Source organism: Pelophylax lessonae (assembly GCF_965119305.1).
Source record: "Pelophylax lessonae genome assembly, chromosome: 7".
Taxonomy (NCBI): domain Eukaryota; kingdom Metazoa; phylum Chordata; class Amphibia; order Anura; family Ranidae; genus Pelophylax; species Pelophylax lessonae.
The window spans coordinates 146,754,158-146,781,550 of record NC_138774.1 but is presented as its reverse complement, the minus strand read 5'-3'; the positions used below and the strand labels follow the sequence as shown (position 1 = coordinate 146,781,550).

The 27,393-nt window shown below is 40.3% G+C and overlaps 1 protein-coding gene across 1 annotated transcript in view; it reads left to right on the top strand.

Annotated features, from left to right (window-relative positions):
* Positions 1-27,393, top strand: part of IL1RAPL2 (interleukin 1 receptor accessory protein like 2) — a 1,216,730-nt gene that overhangs the window by 609,359 nt on the left and 579,978 nt on the right. The window contains exon 5 of the mRNA XM_082264611.1: positions 3,974-4,127. Coding sequence (XP_082120737.1) covers positions 3,974-4,127 — 154 coding nt within the window. The remainder of the gene's footprint in view (positions 1-3,973; positions 4,128-27,393) is intronic.

Here is a 27,393-nt window from a genome sequence, read left to right as displayed (position 1 = left end):
AGGTGGAAAGATCAGGAGAGATCTCAACAAGTCCCATCCATAGGCATATGTCAGTAGGCCCAGGATGGCGGCACCCGCCTAGTCCCAGGAGGTTAGAAGGAGATTGTCTAAGTATAGAGCTCTCAACAAAGTTGCAAGTTTCATCCTTTTCTGAATGTCAAATTGGTGGGTATGCTGGGGTAGCTATGAGGTCAGTCAATATGCCAGGGGTGTATACTCTCGGAGAGAGAGAGCCAGGGTCTCAGAAACTGCAGGTGAAGGAACAGCATACATCTTCACTCTCTGGGCATCGAAGGGCCAGGGGAAGATCCCGTACCTTGTCGCTTCTGGCCCCAGGATTGTCGCTTGTTACGTGCAGGGAGTCAGCGGTGGTATCACAATCTCCAGAGCGCAATGCCAGTCAGGAAAGTCAACAGGCTCCAATCCAATAGTTTGCAGGAAGTGAGGAAGATCATCCTTGGTGCGTAGTATGACCCATCGGTCATTTTTTTAGATACCTGCAGGCTGAAAGGAAAGCCCTGCAGTCTGGATCACAGCCAGCAGGGCACGGAGGGCCCTCTGCTGCATAAGAGTGCTTCTGGAGAGGTCCTGGTAAAAGAACAGATAAGGCCCATCAAAATCAAAGAATAACCAATTTTACATTTTTTGCATGATGCGCTCTTTAAGTGGAAACCTGTGAAGTTTGCAGATAATGTCTCTGGGGTTTGTAGGCTCGTCAAACAGAGGTCTTAGTGCCCTGTGAGCTCTGTCTATTTCGATGGGTGTGGAGGCTGGAAAATCCTGAATTTCACGAAACACCCCTTGCAGCATGGGAATTATATCCTTAGGAGCTGTGGCCTCAGGTAAGCCACGAATACGAATATTAGCAAGTCTGCTGTGATTTTCAAAGTCTTTTAGCTGGCTAAGGAGGGCCTCTATTCCTTGATCTTGAGTGGAGCACTGATCTTTAAGCATAGAGATAGCTGGCAAATCATCAAATTTTTATTCCAGAGTCTCAATCCTGTAACCAATCTCTGTGGTGTCCATTTCAAGTTGCTCAATGTCTTGTTTAACCACTTAAGCCCCGGAAGATTTTACCCCCTTCCTGACCAGGGCCTATTTTGCGATTCGGCACTGCGTGACTTTAACGGACAATTGCGAGGTCGTGCGACGCTGTACCCAAACGAAATTGACGCCCTTTTTTTCCCACAAACAGAGCTTTCTTTTGGCGGTATTTGATCACCTGTGCGATTTTTTGATCATGCGCTATAAACAAAAAAATAGCGACAATTTTGCAAAAATAACAATATTTTATTATATGAAATTCCCCCAAAAAAATGTAAAAATCAAAATGTTTTAACATTTTCAGCCAATTTGTTTTATGCTACATATGTTTGGTAAAAAAAATCGCAAAAAGCGTATTTTGATTGGTTTGCGCAAAAGTTATCGCGTTTACTAACAAAGGAAAAGATTTTTGTCATTTTTGTTGTTTTTTTTAAACGCGTAATGGCGGCGATCTGCGATTTTTTTTGCGGTACTGCGACATTGCGGCGGACAGATCGGACCCTTAACTGACATTTTTAAAACTTTTGGGGTTACCAGTGACATTTCTACAGTAATCAGTGCTATACATATGCACTGTTACTGTAAAATTACACTGGCAGTGAAGGGGTTGACTTTTTTTGAGAGGGAGGGGTTATGTGTGTCTCTAGGGGCGTGATTCTAACTGTGATTGGCTGTGGCTTGAGGTGTAGGAACAGTGAACAACGGTCCTACATAGTAGAACCGTATGATCACTGTTTCTACACAGGGGAGAATGACAGGCGGCTTGTTTACATCAGCCGCCTGCCTTTCTCCCTCTGCACCGACGATCGCTGAGTGACCGGCGGACATCGGGTCCGCCGGTCACATGCGCGGGGGGGGGGGTCCGTGACCGCGTGGGAGCCGGAGAGCGCCTCCGGGGGCGCGCGCTCGCTCCCTAGACTCTCACAGGCTAGCGACGTAGTACTACGTCGCTCTGCCTGTGAGGGGCTGACTGCCGGCGTAAATAGTCGTGCGGCAGTCGGCAAGTGGTTAAAGAAATCCTGCTAGTAAAACGCTCCATGTCCTCTTTAGTTGGGAGAGACCATAAGTGCTGTCTGATATCCCTATCTCCAAATAGTTCAGCAATCTCAGAGCCCTGATCTTGTAATATAATGGAGCGGGGAGATGCAGGGGGGATGGAGTCACTTACCAGCCTAGGAGAGGGGGTAGGAGACATTGCAGGCTGAGTCTCGCGTTGCTGTGGGGCCGCACGCACCGGCACCATCTTGGATCTTCCACTCTGCTGCCAACGATTTTCTGGAAAGAAAGATTCAAGTGAGCCCCATGAGAATGGTGTGATCGTTGTAGCTGCGAGGATGCCTGCCGACGCTGTGACATAGCCTGTGGCAGAAGCGGGGGAGAATCACCCCTGTAGCTGATTATTTAGCTGTGGCCCGGACGGAGCATGTCCTCACTTCTCCATAGTCGGACTACGCCCCCTAATCTCATCTTTTATGTTTTGCTGCCTCTCACTGTCAGGGCCATTGTCTGTGCCTTATTGTGCAGATTGAGCTGCCCACAACAGAACTTCATAGACATTAGTGTTTGTTTTGTTTGGATTAGGACTCTTTGCCTTTTTTTATGGTAAGTATAGTTTTTTAGAATTGAACACAAGATTTTACCTGACTTAATCACAATGAAAGAGAGGCAGTGCACATTGCCCTCTCCTATACATTATTCTGAGAATGATTCTTCCAATCCAACTGGCTGCCTAGCTACAGAGAATTTTTTTCAATTGTCAAAGTTAAGTTCAATAGTATTTTACTCGGTTTTAATTTTACTAGTCCTCCTTAGATGTGTGGCTGAATTGGTTTTCTTCTTCCCTTTATTTTCACCTCCTGTGTTTGCCAGTAACACACTACCTGTCCTAGGGTGATGATGCTCACACATGTATTACTTTATGGAAGACCAGCATAGTTACCATAGGGACTACAGAATGCTCACCAGTTTATTTTCTTCATAGCATAGTGAGAAGGTGCTCTGTAGTCTAAAGAGAGAACTTGGAACAATGCTAACGGATATGAGTGCTGTACAGTCAGAGAGCACATAAAGTTATCAGCTCACAAGATTTCTTGCAGGATCAAGCTTTATTTTTTTTAGACACATTGAACAAATATGACAATATGCTTTTGATGGTATATTTACCAGACCAAAAGGGGACAAATGTGAGAAAGTCATTGCTAGGGTTTACATAAGCTTTCACCCAAGTAGTTCTGGCCAACACTGTACCTCTATATTGGTGTTCAGAGAATGAATTCTCCAGAAAATGCATATTTAAGTTCTAGCAGCACTGAATTATGAATTTAAAAAAAAATCTAATATTAATCTCCAGCTGCTGTTGTTCTCTAAAAGCTGTTTTTCTTGAGCTGAACACCCTCTGCTCTGTGTATGACGTAAGGCTTGCCTCAGCAAAGTGCAGCTTTAGGTCTAGACGCATTAGCGCAGTAGGGACACATTCTCCTAATGTACACAACCATGGTGTGAACACATAAGATACTTTTAGAATCTGCTAGAATTTGCAAAGACTTCCTTACTGAGAAAATAATTCAAGTGATTCAGCTCCTGGCTCGCTACTGCAGTTATAAGCACTATCATTATTGCTAGTAATTTACTTCTTATAAAGTTTAGTTAGTATTTTACTGGATTTATTTTTTGCTCTTATCTTCCTTTCTGAAAAGACAATTCACTGTGACATTTAAAACCCTTTTCAAACCAGTTTTCCCATATAATTAAACATACTGCATTGTTTTGTTTTAAGACTTTCTCTTGTCTATCATTATAAAATAATTCTAAAATAACAAAAGATATGTATGTCTCATTGTTTTCTGGACTCACTAGTTTTTGCTGCTAAGAAGCTGCTCATGCATTTAACTGCACTGAATCTTCTCTCCTAATTGTGCTTTCTTTGCAGGAATGTAAGCCAAAGAAATGGAGAAGCTTGATTATACAGAAAGGAAACAGCCTTCTTTTACAAGATGTTCAAAAAGACGATATGGGGAATTATACTTGTGAAGTTAAGTTTGAAGGCAAACCGATCAGGCGAACTGTTCAACTAAAGGTAACAGGTAAGAGTTGAAACAAATGTATTCTGTAATAAATATTCTATAATATATACCAGTGAAGAGTCAGCGGGAATCTGAAATATATTTAAATACTACTATTTTTACACATTTTGGGCTTATTTATAAAGTCTGTGAAGCAATGAGGATGTAACCCATGGCAGTCATTAGGATTTCCAAGGTATTGTAGTCCTATTAGTTAAAAGTCAACTCTGGTTGCCATTCATTCGAAATGCTTCACTTTGCTTTTCTCATTTGGTTTTTAAATAAGTCTGCTATTGTGCATTTAAAAGGGAAAAAACGTAGGGTTTTAGCAAGCAAATCAGAGTAAAATAATTTCATATGCTTACTCTTCCATCTTATTATGATGGTCCTTGATATTCACATTTGTAGATTCTCCCTTTATTGGGCAATTTTACATCTGACTCAATCCTGGCTAAATCACTACAGGGGTATAGCCACAGCATTAAGTGGAGAATCAGGCCTTCAATAAACTCTGTTAGAGAGCAAAGATCAAATTCACTAACTGATGGAAAACTAGGTGTCATTCATAAGTTACAGGATGCCTTTAATTTTGTTTGTTTAGTCTAGTAACAAAGTCTATGAATGGCTTGTTTAAAAGGTTTTCTACTGGAGCATATACAGTATCTCACAAAAGCGAGTACACCCCTCACCATTTTTGTAAATATTTTATTATCTTTTCATGTGACAACACTGAAGAAATAATACTTTGCTACAATGTAAAGTAGTGAGTGTACAGCTTGTATAACAGTGTAAATTTGCTGCCCCCTCAAAATAACTCAACAGACAGCCATTATTGTCTAAATTGCTGGCAACAAAAGTGAGTACACCTCTAAGTCAAGATGTCAAAATTGGGCCCAAAGTGGCAATATTTTGTGTGGCCACCATTATTTTCCAGCACTGCCTTAACCCTCTTGGGCATGGAGTTCACCAGAACTTCACAGGTTTCCACTGGAGCCCTCTGCCACTCCTTCATGAAGACATCAAGGAGCTGGTGGATGTTAGAGACCTTGAGCTCCTCCACCTTCAGTTTGATTTTCCCCCACAGATGCTCAATAGGGTTTAGTTCTGGAGACACGCTTGGCCAGTCCGTCATCTTTACCCTCAGCTTCTTTAGCAAGGCAGTGGTCATCTTGGAGGTGCGTTTGGGGTAGTTATTATGTTGGAATATTGCCCTGCTGCCCAGTCTCCAGAGGGAGGGGATCATGCTCTGCTTCAGTATGTCACAGTACATGTTGGCATTCATAAATTCCCTCTATGAACCTTATGCCCCAGTGCTGGCAGTATTTATGCAGCCCCAGACTATAACACTCCCACCACCATTGGTTGACTGTAGGCAAGACACACTTGTCTTTGTACTCCTCACCTGGTTGCCAACACACATGCTTGACACCATCTGAACCAAATAAGTTTATCTTGGTCTCATCAGACCACAGGACATGGTTCCAGTAATCCATGTCCTTAGTCTGCTTGTCTTCAGCAAACTGTTTGCAGGCTTTTTTGTGCATCATCTTTAAAAGAGGCTTCCTTCTGGGATGACAGCCATGCAGACCAATTTGATGCAGTGTGCGGTGTATGATCTGAGCACTGACAGGCTGACCCCCCACCCCTTCAACCTCTGCAGCAATGCTGGCAGCACTCATACATCTATATCCCAAAGACAACCTCTGCATATGACGCTGAGCACGTGCACTCAACTTCTTTGGTGGACCATGGCGAGGCCTGTTCTGAGTGGAACCTGTTCTGTTAAACCATTGTTTGGTATTCGCCACCGTGCTGCAGCTCAGTTTCAGGGTCTTGGCAATCTTCTTATGGCCTAGGTTATATTTATGTAGAGCAACAATTCATTTTTTCAGATCCTCAGAAAGTTCTTTGCCATGAGGTGCCATGTTGAACTTCCAGTGACCAGTATGAGAGAGTGAGAGCGATAAAACCAAATTTAACACACCTGCTCCCCATTTACACCTGAGACCTTGTAACACTAATGGGTCACATGACACCGGGGAGGGAAGATGGCTAATTGGGCCCAATTTGGACATTTTCACTTAGGGGTGTACTCACTTTTGTTGCCAGCCGTTTAGCCATTAATGGCTGTGTGTTGAGTTATTTTGAGGGGACAGCAAATTTACACTGTTAACCAAGCTGTACACTCACTACTTTACATTGTAGCAAAGTGCCATTTCTTCAGTGTGTCATATGAAAAGATAGAATAAAATATTTACAAAAATGTGAGGGGTGTACTCACTTTTGTGAGACACTATAAATATTTTTGTATCTATTTTCTTGACATAGGTGACTTTAAATGGTTGACAGCTACAAAAAATGAAATTATACATACAGTATATACTGTATTTTGACCAAAGCAGATAAAAATAAATGTCCGTCACTATGCATAAGCCAAACTAAGTACCAAAAGCCATTACATTAAGCCAAGAGCTATACATAAATGGAAAACTTTTGGCTAAAAATTTTAGTATATTTAATGATCATCCTAATTGAGATTGACTTGGTTTGGGGATTCAGTGGTCTGTAAATCAAAGTTGATCTACCTTTTTTTTTTGTTTTCTGTGTTTTTCTTTTTTATATTTTTTTTTTTTTTACATGCATCTATTTTTGTACAATTTCAGACCTGTAATGGAAGTCTGTGTTCCTTTTTTTTTATGTCAAAATACATAATGTTGATGATCTCTGTATTGAATTTGAAATTTTTTGTGCACTTATTATTTTACACTTCATTTAACACAATTACAGCTTCCAGTGACTCTATATCCACAGCTCAGAGCAAGGTTTGCTATATTAAATAAAGCCAAAATTCAGATTACAAAATGCCTTTTCTGTTCTATGACTTATGTCAAACATACTCCATTTAGTCACATTGTCAAGCTGTGTTCCCTTTGGAATATTATGGCAGATGTTGCATTCTTCTGTTATATTCTACAGAATTGTAAATATTCATAGAAGCATAATTATGTTCTTATGTCCAATGTTCAATTCTTACATTGTCATGGAGTCCAATGAAGACTTTCTATATTAAACATCATTCACTATCACCAATATAATAAAAAAAACTCCATTGCCAAGAAATGTATTGTATATCTGCTGTAGTTAAAGTATAAGTCCAGTCAAATTCTATCTAAACTTAAACCTGTTCCCACCCCCATTTAAAGCCTTATACTAATTACCTTGTAGAGGAAAGATGTTTATACTTGCCTACCTTCTTAGGGCACCATTTGGTCCAGTTACGTTCTCCCAAGCAGCCTGCTTAAGTGAAGGAGAGTTTGAAGACAACAGCTGCAATGCTTATGTGATGATGTCACCCATAGACTTACAATGGGATATCCATTGTCAGTTGGCTCTCCTGTACACTGAAACTGGTGCTGGGAGCCGATCATGTGACCCGAGCAGAGTCCCCTCAGGATAGGTAAGTATACACATCTTTCCTCTACAGGGTATAGGACTTAGAATAAGGGTGGGTTTATTTTTTAAATAGGGTTTAACTTGACTTCTACTTTAAGAGCATTACTCAGTGAAGGGCTCATACTTCAGCACCACAGTCAGCTCCCACTTAACTTGACTTCTACTTTAAGAGCATTACTCAGTGAAGGGCTCATACTTCAGCACCACAGTCAGCTCCCACAGAATAGTCATTCCAATTTCCATAAGCTGAGTTAGAAATGCACAAACACTTTAATAGATAATTCTTCCTTCATTTAGAAATAGTTGTTTGGCAATATGAATGGTTACAGATATTCCATAATATATAATATAGTTCATAATATTTTTATGATCATGCACTAAAGGGGCCTCATGCACCTTGGGCTCTTCTGAACACCTTTTTCCTGGCAGGAGAAAAGCAGCAATAAAAACGCACCTAAAGCTAAAGCTTTTTTAAACATGTTTATACGTGTTCAGGCGCCTAAAGCATTTGGATGTTCATTCATTTTAGTAGCCAGAGTATTTATTTTGGCCACTGGAATTAATGAATGTTCAAACCCTAAACGTGCATAGCACCTTTACATATGTTTAGGCATGTTAGTCATTTTTTCTGCTCAAACGCTCCCCTCATGAACACAATATTTGGTGAATTGATATTTCTACCTCTAAACGCTCCTGTATCTAAATGCCTGTAAACCGCCTGTGTGTGCTTGCTTTGGGGCCACCGGAGCGTGTGTGTCCATTCTGACCTGGAGCCGCTGCCTGGCCCTGCCCCTCTCTCTTCATTGGCTCACTGACTTTGATTGACAGCAGCGAGAGCCAATGGCCCTTTGCTGCTGTCTTGGCCAATGAGGAGGGAGAGTTCCAGACAGCCAAGTCTCTCAGCTACATTGCTGGATCGAGATAGGACTCAGGTAACTATTAGGGGGGCTGGAGAGGGGGCTACTGCTCACAGAAGGCTTTTTATCTTAATGCATAGAATGCATTAAGATATATATATATATATAAAAAAAAAAACTTTCTGCCTTTAGAACCACTTTAATATCTTGAGTTTTTGGAAACACACAAAAAGAAGCACACCTCAAGATCAAAGAAAATCTGGCCAGTTTTGTGACTGCTATAACTGTTTGATTTATCATATAGATTGATAGGCAAATAAAGCTGTAGGAGGTAATACACCAGGGACCCATGTTTTATTTTCTTCATACTATCCACCCATTGCTATAAACCTTTCTAAAGCAACGTTAATTACTAAAGCAGTCCAATTAAGTTATCGCTTTTTTATTAGAGATTATATAATGACCAGTAGGACTTTGTCCTTGAAATTCTTTAGAATAAAGACATGAGAGTTTACACAAAAGTCAGATTTGCATTTGCAGAGTATTTATCTTAAGGAAAATTGGAAAAGAACATGCAATGCCAAAATGTTTACTAAAGGAAAATTTACTGTGCAATAGAAGTGCACTGCAAGTGCAAGTGTAGTTGCTCTAGATCTGAGGGGAAGTTTTTTGCTGATTTCTATCATCCAATCATGTGCAGGCAAAAATTCAGTTTTTTATTTTCCTTGCATGTTCCCCTCAGATCTAGCGCAACTGCACTTGCAGTGAACAGACTATTTACCTTTAGTAAATCAACCCCTCTGTCTTTTCTTTCAGTTAATTATCAAGAGGTTAAAGAGAGGGTATTGATTAAACTTATACTTGGAGTACCAGAATGTTTTAAATCTGGCCATATGTTACAGTTTGATATTACAATCTATAAAATAAAAAAAACACTGAATTTGCTTTTTAATCATTATATGAATGTCACAGGAACTCCAAGATACAGGGAAATCTATCAGATTACGATTTCTTCTGGTGAAGTTGAGTGCTGCCCTGTTCACCCCCCCAACTTTCATCCCTTTATTACTGCTCATTAAGGCTGACTCTCAAAGTACAGGACCAATGAAGACATATAGGAGGAGGGATCAGTGGGACAGTACTATTAAATCTATTTAAAATCCCATTTACACTAGAAGAGGATCCATAAACTTTGCTGTTTTGTAATTCTGACAACCTGCTTGGTACTTTGAAAATCCGTTTTTGTCATCGGGGGCTGTTCTTTCCATAACAATCTATTACAATGCATTTTATAAATAGCCTGCATACTACAGTTTCAAAGTCAGTGAATCGGAATGTTAAATGTTGCTTAACAACGCATCTAAATTACATTGCAATGTATATATTACTGTTTGCAACCTAGTGTTGTGCCTAGCGTAAGCAAGCTGTAAAAATATACACAAGCTACTTATTCATGTTAATTTTTTACCATTTTTCAGCTTTCATAGAGATACAGACTCATTTTGGATACAATTGAACAGAAATCTTTAGATTCTTGAACACAAACCTTGGTTTAAAAATAAAATGGCAAGTAGGCATACCTGCAGAAGAGGAGAGGGATACTGCCTTTCTGTCTTCCTGGGCCATCTGAACACTGCTCTGTTTAAAAGTGATAATTGCTTTAAGCCTGTTGGAAAACTGACAGGTACACTTTAAATCTAGTGTAAATATGAAAAAATTGATAAGGTTGTATAAAACAGTGAATAGATAGTGTTGACGTTTTGATTAGCACTAAGCATATTGTGAAGCTGTCCAAACATAAACATTAAAATAATAAACATATTATACTTACCTGTTCTGTGGGAAGGTGTTGCACAGAGTGGCCCTGGACCTCCTCTTCTCAGGTCCCTTGCCGGTGCTCTAGACTCCACCAGAGAAAGCCACTTCTTATGGGGGGCGCACCTGATGGCTTTCTCCTAAGCGGGGCTGTATGCTTATATTGACACATGCAGCGTGGCTCAAAAAGAATTGCAAAACATACCCAATCATGTGCAAAGAAAATGCAGACAAAAATGCATTTTTGCTTGACATGATATGATGGTGGAAGTCAGCAGAGCTGCACCTCATTCGCTACGTTTTGGGGACAATTCCCTTGCAAAACCCTTGCAAAATGAACAGTCTATTTGCCTTTTGCTATGTCCAAACTTCGGGAGTTAATATTTATACTCCACTTTGGCACAATCGATCTTTGCTTTAATTTTGTATGGTGCCACACCCTAAGCTCTACCGTAGACATTCTGTCACTTGTTTAATTGAGATCTTAACTAAAGGGCAACTCATATCATTTGTGGATCTAAAAGAGGAATTAAAAGTGGTTGTAAAGGCTAAAGGTTTTTTACCTTCATGCATTCTCTGCATTAAGGTAAAAAAAAACTTATCTGAGCTCAATCTCAATCCAGTGCTGTGCCTAAGAGCAGCGATGCTCTTCTCCCGATCTTTTCACTGAACTCCGTGAGGGCAGTGGAAGCTATAAGCTCCTGCAACTGTCAATCAAATCCAGTGATGAGGGAGCAGGGAGCGGGGCAAAGCCTCACTGAGTGTGTCAGTAGACACACAAATACACCCCTAGCATGCAGCTTTCTGGGGGTGGGGGGGGGGGTTACTTGGAAGGCAGGAGGAACCACTAATGCCTGTGGAGGACCCCAGAAAAGGAGGATCAGGGTTGCTCTGTGCAAGACCATTGCTAAGAGCAGATAAGTAAAACATTTTTTTTTATTTAAAAAAAAAGCATCCTCTACAATCACTTTACTTTGTCAAATTCTTTGCTTTTCTGATACCTTCAGCCTAGACATGCAGTCACCAGGCTGTTTTGACCTGTATTACCTGTGCTTGCAGATAATTGTTTGGCTGCCGCTATGGTTGGAACTTTTCCCCAGCAAATGGTTTAGGAATTCTGCACAGCTCAGGTTTGTAAGATAAAGATTTAGTGGGGGGCTGCTTTGGGTTCTCTAGATGATGAAACCTAGGAAGAGATTATAACTAGCCACCAATTAGTCTCCCTCCCTCCATATTTAAGGTTAATTCAATTAACAAAATATATAATGTCCTACAACTCCCTATGCCCTGGGTATCTATGGGCCTCTGCCTCCTTATTTCAACCTCTCTGATCCTCCCCACAGATGCAGGCTTACTAAAATCAAATAATAATAATGTTTTTACATGACGTCATGGGTTTCCTAGTACAACTAGCCCCCCACTATGCTTGCTCCTGAGTTTTTAGAAATAAAGCAGTATAAAATATGTGGAGTGCTATAATATTAGCAAACAGGACTGAAGTGATACAACAACAATAATGAAACAATATGCAATATAATATAAATAGTGGTGAAAACTTAAAAAAAAAAATGATAAAAGTGAAGTAAATAAAGTCCAAGGTGAAAAATTTGAGTTGGCAGATCCCAAATTTTAACCCAAAGATCACCCAAATGTATGTCTGTGTTGAGCAAAAAATAATCACATTCACTCCTAAAAGTAATTCTCTATAGGTAACTGGGATAATCAGCCACCAACATCACATAAAGTCAGCATGGGGAAAAGGATATTGGACAAAACTCCAGTGTAAAACTGTTATAAAGTTTATTTTAAAAAAAAGCTAAAACACTCTCAGAATGTATGTAGAAAACTGCGCTGTACAAACGATCAAACACGGGGATCGTGCAAGGCACTACCTGGATCCAGGTACCCATGTCCTTTTCCACATGCTGACTTTATAGGACACTGGTGGCTGATTATTGCAGCTACCTATGGAGAAATTATTTTGAGGGGGAAAGCTGAGTGAACTTACTATTTACAGATTATTTTTTGCTCAACACAAACATACTTTTGGGTGATCTTCGGATTGAAATTTGGGATCTGCCAACTCAATTTATTCACCTTCAACTTTATTCACTTTACTTTTATTATTTGTATTACGTTTTCACCCCTATTTATATTTTTATTGCATATCATTTCATCGTTGTTGTATCACTTCGGTCCTGTTTGCTAATATTACATAGCTCTGCACAAATTTTGTATTGGTTCTTTAACAACTTTGTTGGTGTGGTGTGTCAGCAGATACGCTTGCCCTCCAAGCGCAACTCATTGTTGTATAATTTTTAGAAATAAACCACCTCTGCCCTCCTTTTTGCATAAGGTATTGTTTACTACCAAGAAACTTGTAGCTAAGGTATGGATCCAAGCTGGAGTGCCTATCTTACAACAATGGAAAACAGAGTAATAAAATGGTCCCACATTAAAATCTGATCTATGACCACAGAGGTTGCCTGAAAAGTGTTTCGAAAAAATCTGGGATATGGGGCAGGCAGAATCTTCTACTTTCTGTCCATGAGACACAGCTCCTACTTGAATTTGAACAGTGATGTGTTTAGGTCCTATGTACTTAGGCTGCAGTGCCATTTAGTAATTTGTAATCTGTTATGACTAAGGGGCTACTAAGTGCCAAATATCCCTATATATCAGATGGCACACAAAAATTTTGGTTTAGGTTTTCATTGTTCCTCAAATGATTATACTTTATTGATACTTGCTTTCCTATATTGTTTTGCACTTATTCCTGCTAACATACTATGATTAAGTCTCTCATTTAATGTGTCTTCAGCAATTTAATAATTTGACAATTATATTTGTAATTCATTTTGCAGATTTCAGAGACCTTGCTATATCTATGCCTTTGGCTGAATATGTACAATGTACTGTATGTGCATGCCGTTGTCAGCATTGATGTCAGTACCTTATACCAATTCAATACTAAAACCTCTCTCTTGAATTAAAAAAAAGGAGAGTTATTCCTTTGGAAACTTGCTCCTAGATTCCTTTAAAACCAAATGTTGCTTCGTTTGCACAGATGTTTTGTTAGGAAAGTATAATAGAGTTATTTAAAATTTGAATTGGTAACATGTAATGAACTCAAAAGCTTTAAGCATTAATTGTTTTGCTCTTTGTCTCACTTGTCTTTTTATATCTCTGAAAAGATGCAAATCTTTCTACAGTATAAAACACAACACCACTTCCCTGGTGGTGAAATAATGTTCACATTTTGCTTGTTGTTTTGGAGGAACTACAGATTCAGGTGTGTGTGTGTGTGTGTATTGTTATCTAAGATATTTATACTCCTATATAAATTCTAAATCATTACAGTCTTCCTCTATGTTCATCATAAAAGTTTGCCAAGCATAACACATTTCAAAAACCTGTACAGCCATTTAGTAGAAGGTAATAAATTAGTATTTACAAAGTCAATTAAATGAGAAGTTCACCCTAACACTAAAATCTGTAAATCAACAGGCATCCATGATCTAAGACTAACCTATCTAGCCCTGTAAGGAAGAAATCACTATACATTCTTTTTTTGAAGAAGGTCCAGTCCCATGCAGAGCTGTCAATGGTGGCTTCACTGTGGAGGTGGGTGCAGAGTAGGCAATGGACGATGGAAGCCCCATAGTAACTCTATGGGTGACATCATGTCCCATTAAATTTCCCAGCTGTTGTCAGCTGTCTCCTCTGCAGTGCTTCTGCCACTTGGGACCAGAGTGACTTCAGAAAAAGTATGTATACCAGTTTCTTCTTTACAGGGCTAGATAGGTTAGTCTTAGATTGTGGATGCCTGTAAATTTAGAGATTTTAGTGTTATGGTGGACATTTACTTACTTGCCTTCCAATACTAGATTTGCCACATAGGTTGGTTTGGGCTTTAAGGTACATTTTGAGTTGTCAACAGAACAGGAATAGAGGGAAAAATGTCCAATGGGGATGCTTTTTCCAGATACAGACAATTAAGAAGCAATTCCTCTCACTTAAAGTATAACTAAAAGCAAAGCTTTTTTTTTCCGTTTTAGATAGAGTAGAGATAGATAAGAATGCTTGTCAGTTTGTATTGCAGTCTGTGCCTCTGTTAAGGAGATTCACCCTCTGCATTTGTCCTGTGTACCATTATCAGTGAAAGTAAAAGAAAATCCCAGATTTTGGGTTGTCTTGGGAAAAGTAATAGAGGGAAAATGTTCCAATGGGGGCACTAGTTCTGGTGACTTGGGGGACCCCAAGGAATTCCCTTAATTTTCACATTTTTTCTCTCACTTGCTGCTTGGCTATAGGACAGGAAGTGAAGGGAAATCTCCGTAATGAGACCTGAAAAAAAAAATCTGACAGGGGTTACTACCCCTTCTTGCTCTATCCAAAATGAAACAAAGACATTGCCTATAGTTCTACTTTTAAGAAAGATTACCTATCCTTTCCTGTTAAGTGAAAGCAAATGTCTCCAGTGAGACACAGTTGGAAAAGAAAATCTGACAGGGGTTTTAACCGTTCCCTTCTCTAGTCAAAAGTGATAATAAAAATTAGACTTTAGATATACTTTAAATATTAGGTAAAAATACACTGATGTAAAGTTGCATGAGGAATTCATTGCATGTCTGCAGATCCTGTGGAATTTTGTACTGATTCAGGAGCCACCTGGGAGTCTTAAAGTATCACATTGCACATAGGGACCATAGGGACCATTTGGAAAAATGCAATGCAATGAATATTGCTAAAAGCAATAAAAATGAAAAGTAAAAAAAAAACAAAAAAAAAACAAAAAGCAAAAGTTGTATTTGAGCTATATTTTAGAATGTGGAATGACCCCTTTTTAGATGCTGCTGTGTTAATAATTCTATTTTAGGACATGTCAAAATTGCATAGAACACTTCTAATGCTGTTTCTAATGTATAAAAGGTAAACAATAAAAGCTCCATCTCAGCATGTAAGTCTAATGTAGCCTTAGGGTTAAACCATATGGCTCATAGGTTGTCGAGCTGCTAAGCATATCTTCTCTGTGGTAAAGAATTGATGGTTCTTGAATGTTTCAAGCCATGATGTTTGCTAAATCTATCATACTAATGCTTTTTCAGCCTAAATCTATTTTGGCCCTTGCGTATGAATGTGCCAAGTCTTGTGACTTGCAGTTTTAGTACACAGGGAAGTTCTGATGCTGACGATCAACTGTGGCTATTCTACTCAATAATAATGTATTTCAACCCCAGGCAGCCTTTAATAAATGTGTTGGTTAGGGACACTTTGAAGGCCTGCCTTTTTCCATGAGGCCTGCTTCACATTTCCTGTTTGCTAGGGTGAGCAAAAGAACTAAGGCATGCTTAAAAATTTGCATTTTTACAGACAGAATGTAATGAAGGAATGTCAGTCCATTAATGTACTGCTGTGGGTTTTGCTATGCCTGATGCAACCTCTAAATTATGAGAAGCCAGTTAAATTACAGGTGCTTCCTTCTTTAGTAAATATAAAGCGTCAAGTCTTGCCAAACAATTATGCTTTTCTTTTTCAGTATAGTCAATGTCCTTTATTTATATGGTAAAGACATATTTAACAAAATTACATGAGTCAACCCAGTTTATGGTAATGGAACATTTTAAAGTGGCTGTAAAGGCATTTTTCTTTCTTAAAATAAGTTATACTTACCTGCTTTGTGCAATGGTATTGCACAGAACATCCCCTTATGTCCTCTTCTATAGCCCCCTGTTGGTGCTGTCTTCTACTTCTTTCGTGCTGAGGGATACATGTGCAAGTGCTCTCCCGATGCTAGCTGTGTGTATCCATACACAATGTGGCTCAGCCACTCTTCAACTCCCTCTCCATGAGATTTGACTGAATCTCAGAGTCTCCTGTAGAAGAGGAAGAGAGAGCAGCACTTCCACAGACAGCTGTCAGAATACAATGGTAATTATTTTTCCTTCTGCCCACTAGTTGAATGAAAAAACTACCCACCTGTGGCCACCTTTATTATACAGGGTTAACTCTATTAATCATTCTTGGAATGTATTGAAATCTCTGTTCATATACTTTTAGGAAATGTGGTCTAAAGTATTAATACAAAACAGGGATCTCCAAACTTTTTAATCAAAGGGCCAGTTTTATTGTCCTTTAGACTTTAGGGGGGAGAACTGTAGCCAATGGGAGTAGAAACTGCCCCCGGCATCAGTGGGAGTACACAATATCTCCGGTTTGGATAATCAGTGGGAGTAAGAAAATGACATAGCACCTGTGGGCGAGTAGAAGGAGGAATAGTGCCTCATCATTGGTATTAGTGGGAGGAATAGTGTCCCATCATTGGTTTCAGTGGGAGAAATAGTGCTCCATCATTGGTGTCAGTAGGAAGAATAGTGCCGCTATTTCTATATCAGTGAGAGGAATTATGCCCCACCATTGGTGTCAGTACAAGGAATAGTGCCCCATCATTGGTATTAGTAAGAGAAATAGTGCCCCATCATTGGTGTCAGCAGAAGTAATAGTGACTCATCTTCAGTATCAGTGGAATGAATAGTGCCCCACTGTTAGTGTCAGTAGGAGGAATAGCGCCCCCTCATTGGTGTCAATATAGAGGAATAGTACCTCATATAATTGAAGAAATAGTACTACAAGGGCTAGTTAAATGCATCCGGCCTGTGGGACACATTTTGGAGGCCACTGATATAAAATAAATTAATTTGTAAATGCAGCTAGTGTTATTACCTGAACCTGATGTGGTATCAGCCCATGGCAATCTCTGGTACAGTAGTGATAAGACTGAGAGTTTGAGGGGTAAAGCTAGTAGCCAGCCAAGTGTGATGCACATGCTGACCTGGACAATGCAGGAAGCCTAACTCTAGAGAAAAGTCAGGTCACTAGTCTGGCTGTGTGTTCTAGCAGGACTGGGTAAATTGCATCTATATATTTAGCTACTTTCTTGGTGTTATTAATTTATTATAGATACTTATATAACGCCATCAATTTACACAGAACTTTAAATATATATTATACATTGACATCAGTTTCTGCCCTCAAGGAAGAGATAGCTGGGTACACACGACTCCTAACTAACCTACGAGATCTCTCGTACTGCTGTAAAAACCTAGGTGCCTGCCTGGTCTGCAACCAAAGTAGTCCAAAATAGAAGAGAAATGTAGCGGCAATCATTACATGAGTTGGTTGAACCAGATGGACTTGTCTTTTTTCAACCTGACTAACTATGTAACTATGTAAGCACAACTGTGTGAAACGCATTTACTGAGCACCTTTGGATCTTATGTGTGTCAGGTTTCATCTTTTTATGGATCTTCAATAAAGTTACTTTTTTTTAATTCCTGGATGTGCCGCCACCTTTCTCATTTTTCCTGCCCTCAAGGAGCTTATAATTCAAAGTTCCCAACTCCCGTGCATGATTGCATACACATACCAGGGCCAATTTAGATAACAGCCAATTAACCTACCAGCATGTCTTTGGAGTGTGGGAGGAAACTGGAGTACCCTGAGAAAACCCCTGCAGGCACAGGAAGAACATGCAAATTCTGTGCAGGTAATGCCGTGATTGGGATTCATCTTTACATCTATAGTTTGCTTTTAACAATCGATTAAGCCCGCGTTCACATTGGTCCGATTTGACATGCTGAACTTGCATGGTTTCAAACCCAAATCACTGTGAACCTTGGCTTAGGGTCAAATGGACCTTAGTGAATGAAAACCACATACATTTTTAGAAATTTGTTCAAGAAATGTTTCTCTTTCAGCTGCGCTCAACCTCCAGGCTGTTTAATATGAGACATGGGTGCTCAGGCTGAAGCCTGTTACCCATGCAGCTTGCAGACTTCAATTAGGGCTGTTTCACGCCATTAATCTGAATGCTGAAATTGCACTGGACCACACCAAAAGTATTGCATGCACTGCTTTAAAAAACCCACAGCAACCAAATGACATGGTACTACTACAGTATAATATGCGATCCAGTGCAGGCAAATGCAGAACATTTGTGACCTGGGTTTGCTGTGTTATTAAGTTAACACTAACATCAGCTGCAGATCGCAAGTGCAGTGCATTTTGAACGCAGTGCGGAAAACACTCATGGAACGCAGGTTTCCTGTAATGCATTCTATTGTGAACTGGCCCTAAAGGAATAGCCAGCAACACCGAAAATCTTCTATAAATGTAAGAGAAAATTTAAAGGATACTATAATTTTTAATTTTAAGATCCTGCTGAGTTTTCTTTTATCTGTTTACATTTCGATTGAAATGTATGGTAATGTAGGCTGAACACTTGACTCAATATAGTAATGACACTCTGAAGAAATAAACAAACGTACAAAGAACTGGTGCTAAAATCGCTGTGGCACCTTTATTGGTGTATATATATTGGTGTATTGATATATATATATATATATTTTATCAAGAAAATGTTATTAAAATTCATAAATAAACAAATATTCCAAACCTAAAATTTATATATATATATATATCTCGCTTAGTCCTAGAACTCGAACGAATAACCTCGAATAAATTAATTCAGCAGAAGTCCCCCTTGATTCAAGTGTGAGAAAACCACATGAGAGGTGCTGCGACAGGGTGGGGCGGGGGGAGCTCGCCAAGCCGATTTCAGGTCAACTGCGACGGGAATCCTCATGCAACGCCTTACATGTGCGGAGAGACTTCTAGAAAGACTCGTGTCTCCCGCCTAAAATCCTCGTGACCAGCACAGTGAGAATTTAAAACATAGTAACATTTTTTTTTTTTTAAACTAATCGTGGCCGCCACAATCCCATGTTATGGGCACTCAGTTGTGCCCACTCTTTCATGGGGCTGTAGGCTGCACACTTGACTCAATAAAGTAATGCCATTCTGAAGAAATAAATAAACTTACAAAGAACTGGTACTAAAATGGCTGCAGCACCTTTATTGGTATATAAATATATATATATATATTGTGACAGGAAGTCAGGTAAATCTGTGAATGTAGTCACAGACAGGAGCTACACTTCCACCTGGGTTAGACAAATCACCAATTACTATAGGGTGTCGGCTGCAGAGGTAGCCAGAACTGTCTAAGGAAGTTTAAAGGCCTTCAGCTGTTCGGAATGAGGAAGTTAAGGCCTCTATAATTTGTCCAAAGGAAGTCCTATTGTTTGCTGCCTCTTGTTGCCGTGTGGGCTGGGAGAGGAGGACAGACAGACGTGTGCCTCCTGACGCCTTGTGGGCATGGGAGAAGGACTGCTGCCTCCTGTCGCCGTGTGGGCTGGGAGAGGAGGACAGACAGATGAGTGCCTCCCGACAAGCTGGTGAGCATGGGAGAAGACCCCCTGAAGTGATGTGCGCTAAGGAGGGTAAACAAGTGTGAAGACTACTCGAAGTGAGGTCTTGGATCGTCTCAAGGTGAGAAGAGAAACTATTTCTATGTGGAAAGAAATAAAATGCACTGCTTGCTATGTGGAGAGACAAGCAAATGAACTGTGTTCAATGAGAAGAGTGTGAAGAAACAAAGGGACATGTTCCATATGAAGAGGAAAAGGGACATGTTAAATGAACTGTTTGCTGTGTGAAGAGATTATAAATGGACTATTGATGGTTTGCTGTAGGATCAGCAAAGTCTTCGCAACAGTAGGTTGGGGACAGACTTCATTAGATAGGTTCCAGTGTGTGAGAAGGTAGCCGCCCACAGTGGCAAGGATTTATTTTGTTTTATTTTATTTTGGCTGTTTTGAGGCTTGCAATTGTGTGAAGTAAATTGCATGAATAAATCAAAGTGTTGTTTGCAACCACTTCTCGGCTATCTCTCTGTGAAAACGCAGCCCCAAAGGGGTCATCCACGCCTATCACCGAGCTAATCCCTCACATATGGTGGAGGTATGCAGTGGGCAGAAGCAGAGATCCCTGCAAAGAAGTGCATATGTTTGATGAACTTTGTCTGGTGCATGAGATTGCACAATCTATGTGTGCAGGAGAGAAGATCCTAAAAGAAAAAAAAACGTGTTTTAAAGAGACAGCGGTCTCAAAATTTTTTTGATGAACTGTGTCTGGTGCAAGGGACTGCACAAACTGTGTGTACAGGAAAGGAGATCCTGCAAGAGAGAGAAAAAAACTACTAAGTTTTAAAGAGACAGTGGTCTTAAAAGTTTTTCTGGACTTTGAAACAATTTATTGTGGAGTTATTAAAGATGGGGCGATCAAAATGCCTGAAAGATGCAAGGATCGCTGAAATGAGAGACCGGATTCTATGGATAGAGGGGATGCTACAGTCTGAACCAGCCCCATCCATGCCTGAACGGAATCGGATAAAAAGAAAGGTTGTTGTCCCTAGCAACACTGGGGAAAATGCGGATTTTCAGCGGAGCTTTGCAGCTCAACAAAAGGCTCACTAAGAGAGCATGGCAGGCTGGAAACAGAGACGCCAACAGCCAATGGAGGCAATCGGTTTAGAGGAAACCGAATATGTGTGCAGGGCTGAGTTGGATGCCTTGCAACGGAAAATGGAAGAAAAGGAACGAGCCCTGGAGTTGCTTAGGATGGAGCATAGAAACGTGCAGGCTCAGGTGTTCCAGTGGGAAGAATCCACTGCTCTTCTTTTTTCCGAGTTGCACAAACGCAGAGAGACTATAATGGAGAAAGATACCATCCTTATGGAAAAGGAAATTGAAATTCAGACTTTGCAGAAGCAAAGTATGTGTGAAATGTTGGAGTTGCGTAATCAGCTGGAAAAAAGTCTTCAGTCTTTGGAAGCTACCAAAATAGACCTGCAGGGGGAGCAGAAACAGAATGTCGCTCTGAAAACGACATTGTCTCTCAGCGACAACGAGAAAAGTGAAAGAGAGGCTAAATTACTGAGTACTGTGTATGAGCTCACTTCTTTGAGCAATGTGGTAGATAAATTGCGTGCGGACTGTGAAAGTTGGAAAGATGAAGCCCAACGTGTCCAGCAGCAGTTAAAGGAGAAAGAAGCCTGTGTGGCAGAATTACAGTCTCATTCCCAGAAACTAGCCAATGAGGTGAAGGCTCTTCTGCAGGGAAAAGGAGATTCTGAACACAAGAGAAAAAAAGTAGAGGCACAGCTGCAGGAATCGCAAGTCAAGGTGTCAGAAGGTGACCGAGTGTGTGCTAAGCTGTCAGAGAAGGCAAACCGATTGCAGGTTGAGTTGGACAGTGTCACAAATCAGCTTTCTCAAGCAGACAGCAAATCTAGAGAAATTGCGGAAGATTTTTCTATCTTGGAATCGCAGCTGCAAGACACGCAGGAACTCTTACAGGAAGAGAGGTGTCAAAGGCTGAGTTTTAGCACAAAGCTCAAACAAATTGAAGATGTGAAAAATGGCTTCCTGGAACAATTAAAAGAGGAGGAGGAAGCAAAGAAAAACATATCAGAGCAAGTCGCAACATTGCAAGCTCAGATAGCGGATATGGAAAAACGCATGGAAGAAAGCGTTGGTTCATTAGAGAGTGTTGAAGATGTGAAAAAGAAGTTTGATCAGATGCTTGGTGAGGAGAAGACTGTGTCTGCAAAATATGCAGAAGAACGCGACCGTGCAAAAACGGAGGCGCGTGATAACTAGAGCAAAGCCCTGTTCTTGGCTCGCTCCTTGGAGGAAGCTCTAGAGTGTAAGGTTGAACTAGAAAGAGTTAACCAACAGCTGTGTACAGAAATGGAAGATTTGGTCAGCTCCAAGGATGATGTTGTGAAAAGCGTTCAGGAGCTAGAAGAGTCTAAGCGAGCCTTAGAACAGCAAGTAGAAGAGATGAAGATTCCGTTGCAGGAACTGGAAGAGGAATTACAGGCAACAGAGGATCTGTCCCAAAGAGGGGATAGAGTGCCTGATGCAGTTTATAAAAGGATCAGTGTTTTGGGGTCTGTCCTGAGTGAGCTTTAGAAATGTGATGACATGTGGCTTGAATCACCCCTTTGGAATAAACCGTTCCTTCAAAAACTTCAAGCATTGGAAAATGTATCATTAGAGCTTCAGCAAACAAAAGAGTTGTGTAAGAAATGTGATGATTTCTCAGTTCAGGCTGAAAACCTAGTGGAGAAAACTAAAGCGAAGAAAACTAAAGCAAGTGATATAAATCTGGGAGAAAAAAGCAAACGCCACCTAGTGGAGAAAACTAAGGCTGTTGGTGAAAACGTGAAGCAAATGAATTTCAAGTGCCTTTCAGGGAATATTTCCAAAATGGAACTGGTGAAAGACAGGTGGCAAAAGTTTGATCGTGATCTTGAGATGCATTCCATGTGGAATTCAGATAGAGAAAAGGAACTAGGGGACCTTGAGCGGTCAAATAGTTCAGCAGTAAGTGCATTGAAGAAACCTGTAAAAAAATGTGTTGCAGTTCCATGCTTCTTCACTGATGCAGAGAGGAGGTCTATAATGGATACCACCCAGATCGCTGGGTTCAACTGTGTTGTTGCCTTTGACCCATATGTTGGTGGAAGGAAAGTTGATGATGTCGCTGGAAAAATGAACAGGGGTCACTTTGAAGAAATGTGTGACAGCCTGTTGTGGCAAATGGAAGGCCCTCTGCACAGCATCTTAGAGCAAGCTAAGCTCAAGAAACAAAGAGTCAATGATTGTGTACAGCTGTATGGAGAGGCAACTCAAGTCACAGAGGGACGTCAAGAGTCCCTACTTGGAACAAAGCTTAGTGAAGCGGAGGTTCTCAAAGTGTTGTGGAAAACATTTATGGATTGCAGAGAGAGGCGTCTTAAGAATGTTGAAGACTTTAAGACTAGCAAAATTGAGTTGCCTATGGATCACGGTCCTCCATGGCGGATAGGACAAACTTGTATGCAAGAGAAACTTGAGAAGAAGCAAAATGATGCCAAAAATGCAGTGGAACAATGTGTATATGAGATGAGAGACAAACTGTGTGACATTTATGAGAAATCTGTCAATGAAGATGACAGAAACAGTTTCATCCGTCAGCGTGAGGATAATAGAAGGCTTATCAGTGAGAGTCAAGAGAAGTGCCTGACACATGCGTGCCTGGAAAACTGTGTCCCAACCCTAGGGTTGAAACAAGAGGGGGGGTATGTGACAGGAAGTCAGGTAAATCTGTGAATGTAGTCACAGACAGGAGCTACACTTCCACCTGGGTTAGACAAATCACCAATTACTATAGGGTGTCGGCTGCAGAGGTAGCCAGAACTGTCTAAGGAAGTTGAAAGGCCTTCAGCTGTTCGGAATGAGGAAGTTAAGGCCTCTATAATTTGTCCAAAGGAAGTCCTATTGTTTGCTGCCTCCTGTCGCCGTGTGGGCTGGGAGAGGAGGACAGACAGACGTGTGCCTCCCGACGCCGTGTGGGCATGGGAGAAGGACTGCTGCCTCCTGTCGCCGTGTGGGCTGGGAGAGGAGGACAGACAGATGAGTGCCTCCCGACAAGCTGGTGAGCATGGGAGAAGACCCCCTGAAGTGATGTGCGCTAAGGAGGGTAAACAAGTGTGAAGACTACTCGAAGTGAGGTCTTGGATCGTCTCAAGGTGAGAAGAAAAACTATTTCTATGTGGAAAGAAATAAAATGCACTGCTTGCTATGTGGAGAGACAAGCAAATGAACTGTGTTCAATGAGAAGAGTGTGAAGAAACAAAGGGACATGTTCCATATGAAGAGAAAAAGGGACATGTTAAATGAACTGTTTGCTGTGTGAAGAGATTATAAATGGACTATTGATGGTTTGCTGTAGGATCAGCAAAGTCTGCCCAACAGTAGGTTGGGGACAGACTTCATTAGATAGGTTCCAGTGTGTGAGAAGGTAGCCGCCCACAGTGGCAAGGATTTATTTTGTTTTATTTTATTTTGGCTGTTTTGAGGCTTGCAATTGTGTGAAGTAAATTGCATGAATAAATCAAAGTGTTGTTTGCAACCACTTCTCGGCTATCTCTCTGTGAAAACGCAGCCCCAAAGGGGTCATCCACGCCTATCACCGAGCTAATCCCTCACAATATATATATATATATATATATATATATATTTATATATATATATATATATATATATATTTATTATCAAGAGAATTGTATTAAAATTCCTAAATAAATATTCCAAACTTTAAATTCATATATATCTCGCTCAGTCAAAGTACTGGAGCGAATAACCTCAAATAAATTAATTCAGCAGAAGACCCCACCAGCCGATTTTTGTTGCAAACAAAAAACAGCCTAACCCAACACCGCGGCCATTTCAATGATATTTTGAAGACCTAGATTAAAAATGTCCAGGCCAATATCAGACAAGTGAACGCCAACTTGTCTGTAGAGACTTGGAAAACCTCCTTCCAAATCTATATGGCGGAAGGAAAAACTGTCTAGCAAAGGCATGAATTTTTCAATGGAATGGTTAACACGTCTCCCAATCTTCTCAAGTGGTTTTGCCTCTGAAGAAGATAACCAAATGGGACGCAGCACCATTTATGAAATAACACAACTATTTGGAAAAGAGAGTTTAATTTGATGTAAATCATGTTTGATCATGAAGATCAAATCCATGTTCATGAAGATCAATGTTTTTACATCTACCTGCGTCATTTCCACCTAAATGAACTATTAAGATAGATGGAGATGGCCATAACTGAGCTAACTTAGAAAGATGAAAGAAGAGATTAGTCCATTGAAGAACTTGAAAAGAATCAGGAGGTAAATTAGATGTTAACAAATTAGATGTATACAGCGCTGGCACGCTCATTTTTGAGCCCGATGAATAAAGGAATGTCCAATGATCCAAATGTAAGACTTGGAACCTAAGAAAATCAGAGAGATCAGTTAGGACGAACATAAAGATTAAATATTTGAGATTCCCACCTTCCCAACTTCATAATAATAGCATCATCAAGGTCCAATCTTGCAGCTTCTGTGGCGGCTCCAATTCGAAATGAGTGGGTAGAAAATTTGAGATGAGATAAACCCAACTGCGAAAGACAACGTCTAAATATGGCCGAAAATTGGAATTTCATGAGAAGGGGACCATTTACATGAACCAAAAAATTACCTAAACAGGGGGGGCTAACAGAAAGATATTAATCACTGCCTAAGAGCAAATGATGGAGTTGCAACAAGCCTGTAAATTGAGCCAATGACCATTTCCCGTTAGATCAGTTTTTTATCTTCTTTTGAAGCTCTGCATATTACATTGAGAAATAAGAACTGCATCATGTCTCAAACCTGAGTTGTCCTCCCATCCCTTCCAGGCATCACCGCAGCCACTCTTCTCCTCCCTCAGACACCACCTTCTCCAGGACCCTTCTGACCAGCATCTTAATGACCTTTCATGGCAGGTAAGCTTCTGTATTATAGCTCCTGTATTATAGTCTATGGAGCTCGCCATGCCGATCAGGTCAACTGCAACGGAAGTCCTCATGCGGCGTTTTATATAGCCCCCCTTACACATGTGGAGAGGCTTCTAGAAAAACCTTGTGTCTCCTGCCTAAAATCCTCATGACAAGCACATTAAGGATTTAAAGACACAGTAACCTATTTTTTTCTTAACTAATCATGGCTGCCACAATCGCATGTTGTGGGCACTCAGCTGTGCCCACTCTTTCATTACTAGAAGTTACATTTTGTTCTGAGTCTAACATACCTACAAGTTCACTTGATGAATGCTTTAACTTTGTTGGCAGACAGCATTGTTATTTTTAAACATTCAGTCATTATACCACAATGACCCTTTAGTTCTACAGGTCTTGTAGAGCTTTTTATTCTGCATTTTAACCTTTCTGCAAATCATCAATAAAGACACATCTATTATGCACATGAAATACAATATTTTCCTATGCATGGCTTAGAATTTACTTAATGTGGGACCTGGAAGTGTCATAATTAGAAGAGGTAGGGCAGAGATCAAAAATAGATTGCTAATTCATTATTTTATGTAATCATAAATTATGTGTTTTCAATAAAAGGTTGACAGGTTCTCATTAAATCTAAATGTACTGCCAAACAATGGTGCAGCGAAATGAAGACATGTACAAAACTAGGGGATAATTACATTTCTGCTGCATCACTTATCTAAAGTTGCATCAATAACTATTAGCACAAATGAGATTATGTATGCCCAGTTGCCTGGAGTGGGTGAATTTTCTCCTAAGTTTTAATGTTGACTTTCAGTGGAATGTCATTCATTTATACAGTGTGATTTACTTATATTAGAAAATGGTCAGCAAAATCTTAAAGCCAACTCCAGCCAAAAGTTTTGGATAGACTTTGGAAGGGAAAATACTTATTGTCAAGTTGTTATTCCTGCCTGTGACCCCACTGCACCTTCCTTCCTGTCTCTGTGACAGGTGAACAAGTAGAACAAGTATTGAGGGGAATGATTATCACTGGAACAGGAAGACGCATACAAGTATAAAAAACCTTTTGCAGTCTGCAAAATTTGGATATCATTTCTGGGCAGCATTTTTCATCATTTCCTGGCCCACCAGGAGGTTGCATACAGACCCATCCCATATGCCCAAAACTACAAAAAAATGTTGAAGTTGTTTTAACCCATTAAATCAGAAAATCTTAACCTTGTATATGATTACAGACTGCCAATGGATTATGCAATATATCCTCAGGTGATTTTACCAGACTCAAAATCATGACCATCAGGACCAACAGTCCTATTAGCTAGCAGAGTAACTTCAAAAGATTGTAATGGTTGAATTTTACTTTACTGTTTAAATGAATAGCTACGAACAGTGCAGATGGAAAAAGCATAAGGATTTTATATTTATGTATTAATATAATATAACTGTAGCACAATTCCCAACCGTTTTGCAGTATGTGGGTTACCGCTAGCAACAACAGCACATTTAAGCATGTTTTCCAAGTGTGAGCACTGAGGCAATGACCAGTCCAGTATCTTTGGGTTTTTCGTATTTATTTGGTAATTTGGATGGGAGAAGGGATGAGTGGGATACCCCTGGAACTAAACTAGGCACATTTGGCGGAGACACTTGAATATCGCTGTTTGGCGCTGACTTGACGCTGGCTGAATACCTATCAACGCTGACTTGAAGCTGGTTAACGCTGGCCAGATGCCTGTTAACGCTGAATTGACCTGGGACTGCTTTCTGACTAAAGAAATCCTCTTCTAGCTCCCCTAAGCACTCCTGCTGAGGTAGTCACTTGAATACACTGCTGCACCGCTGAACACCTCAGGGCTCGCACCGGCGCCCCCTTTCTC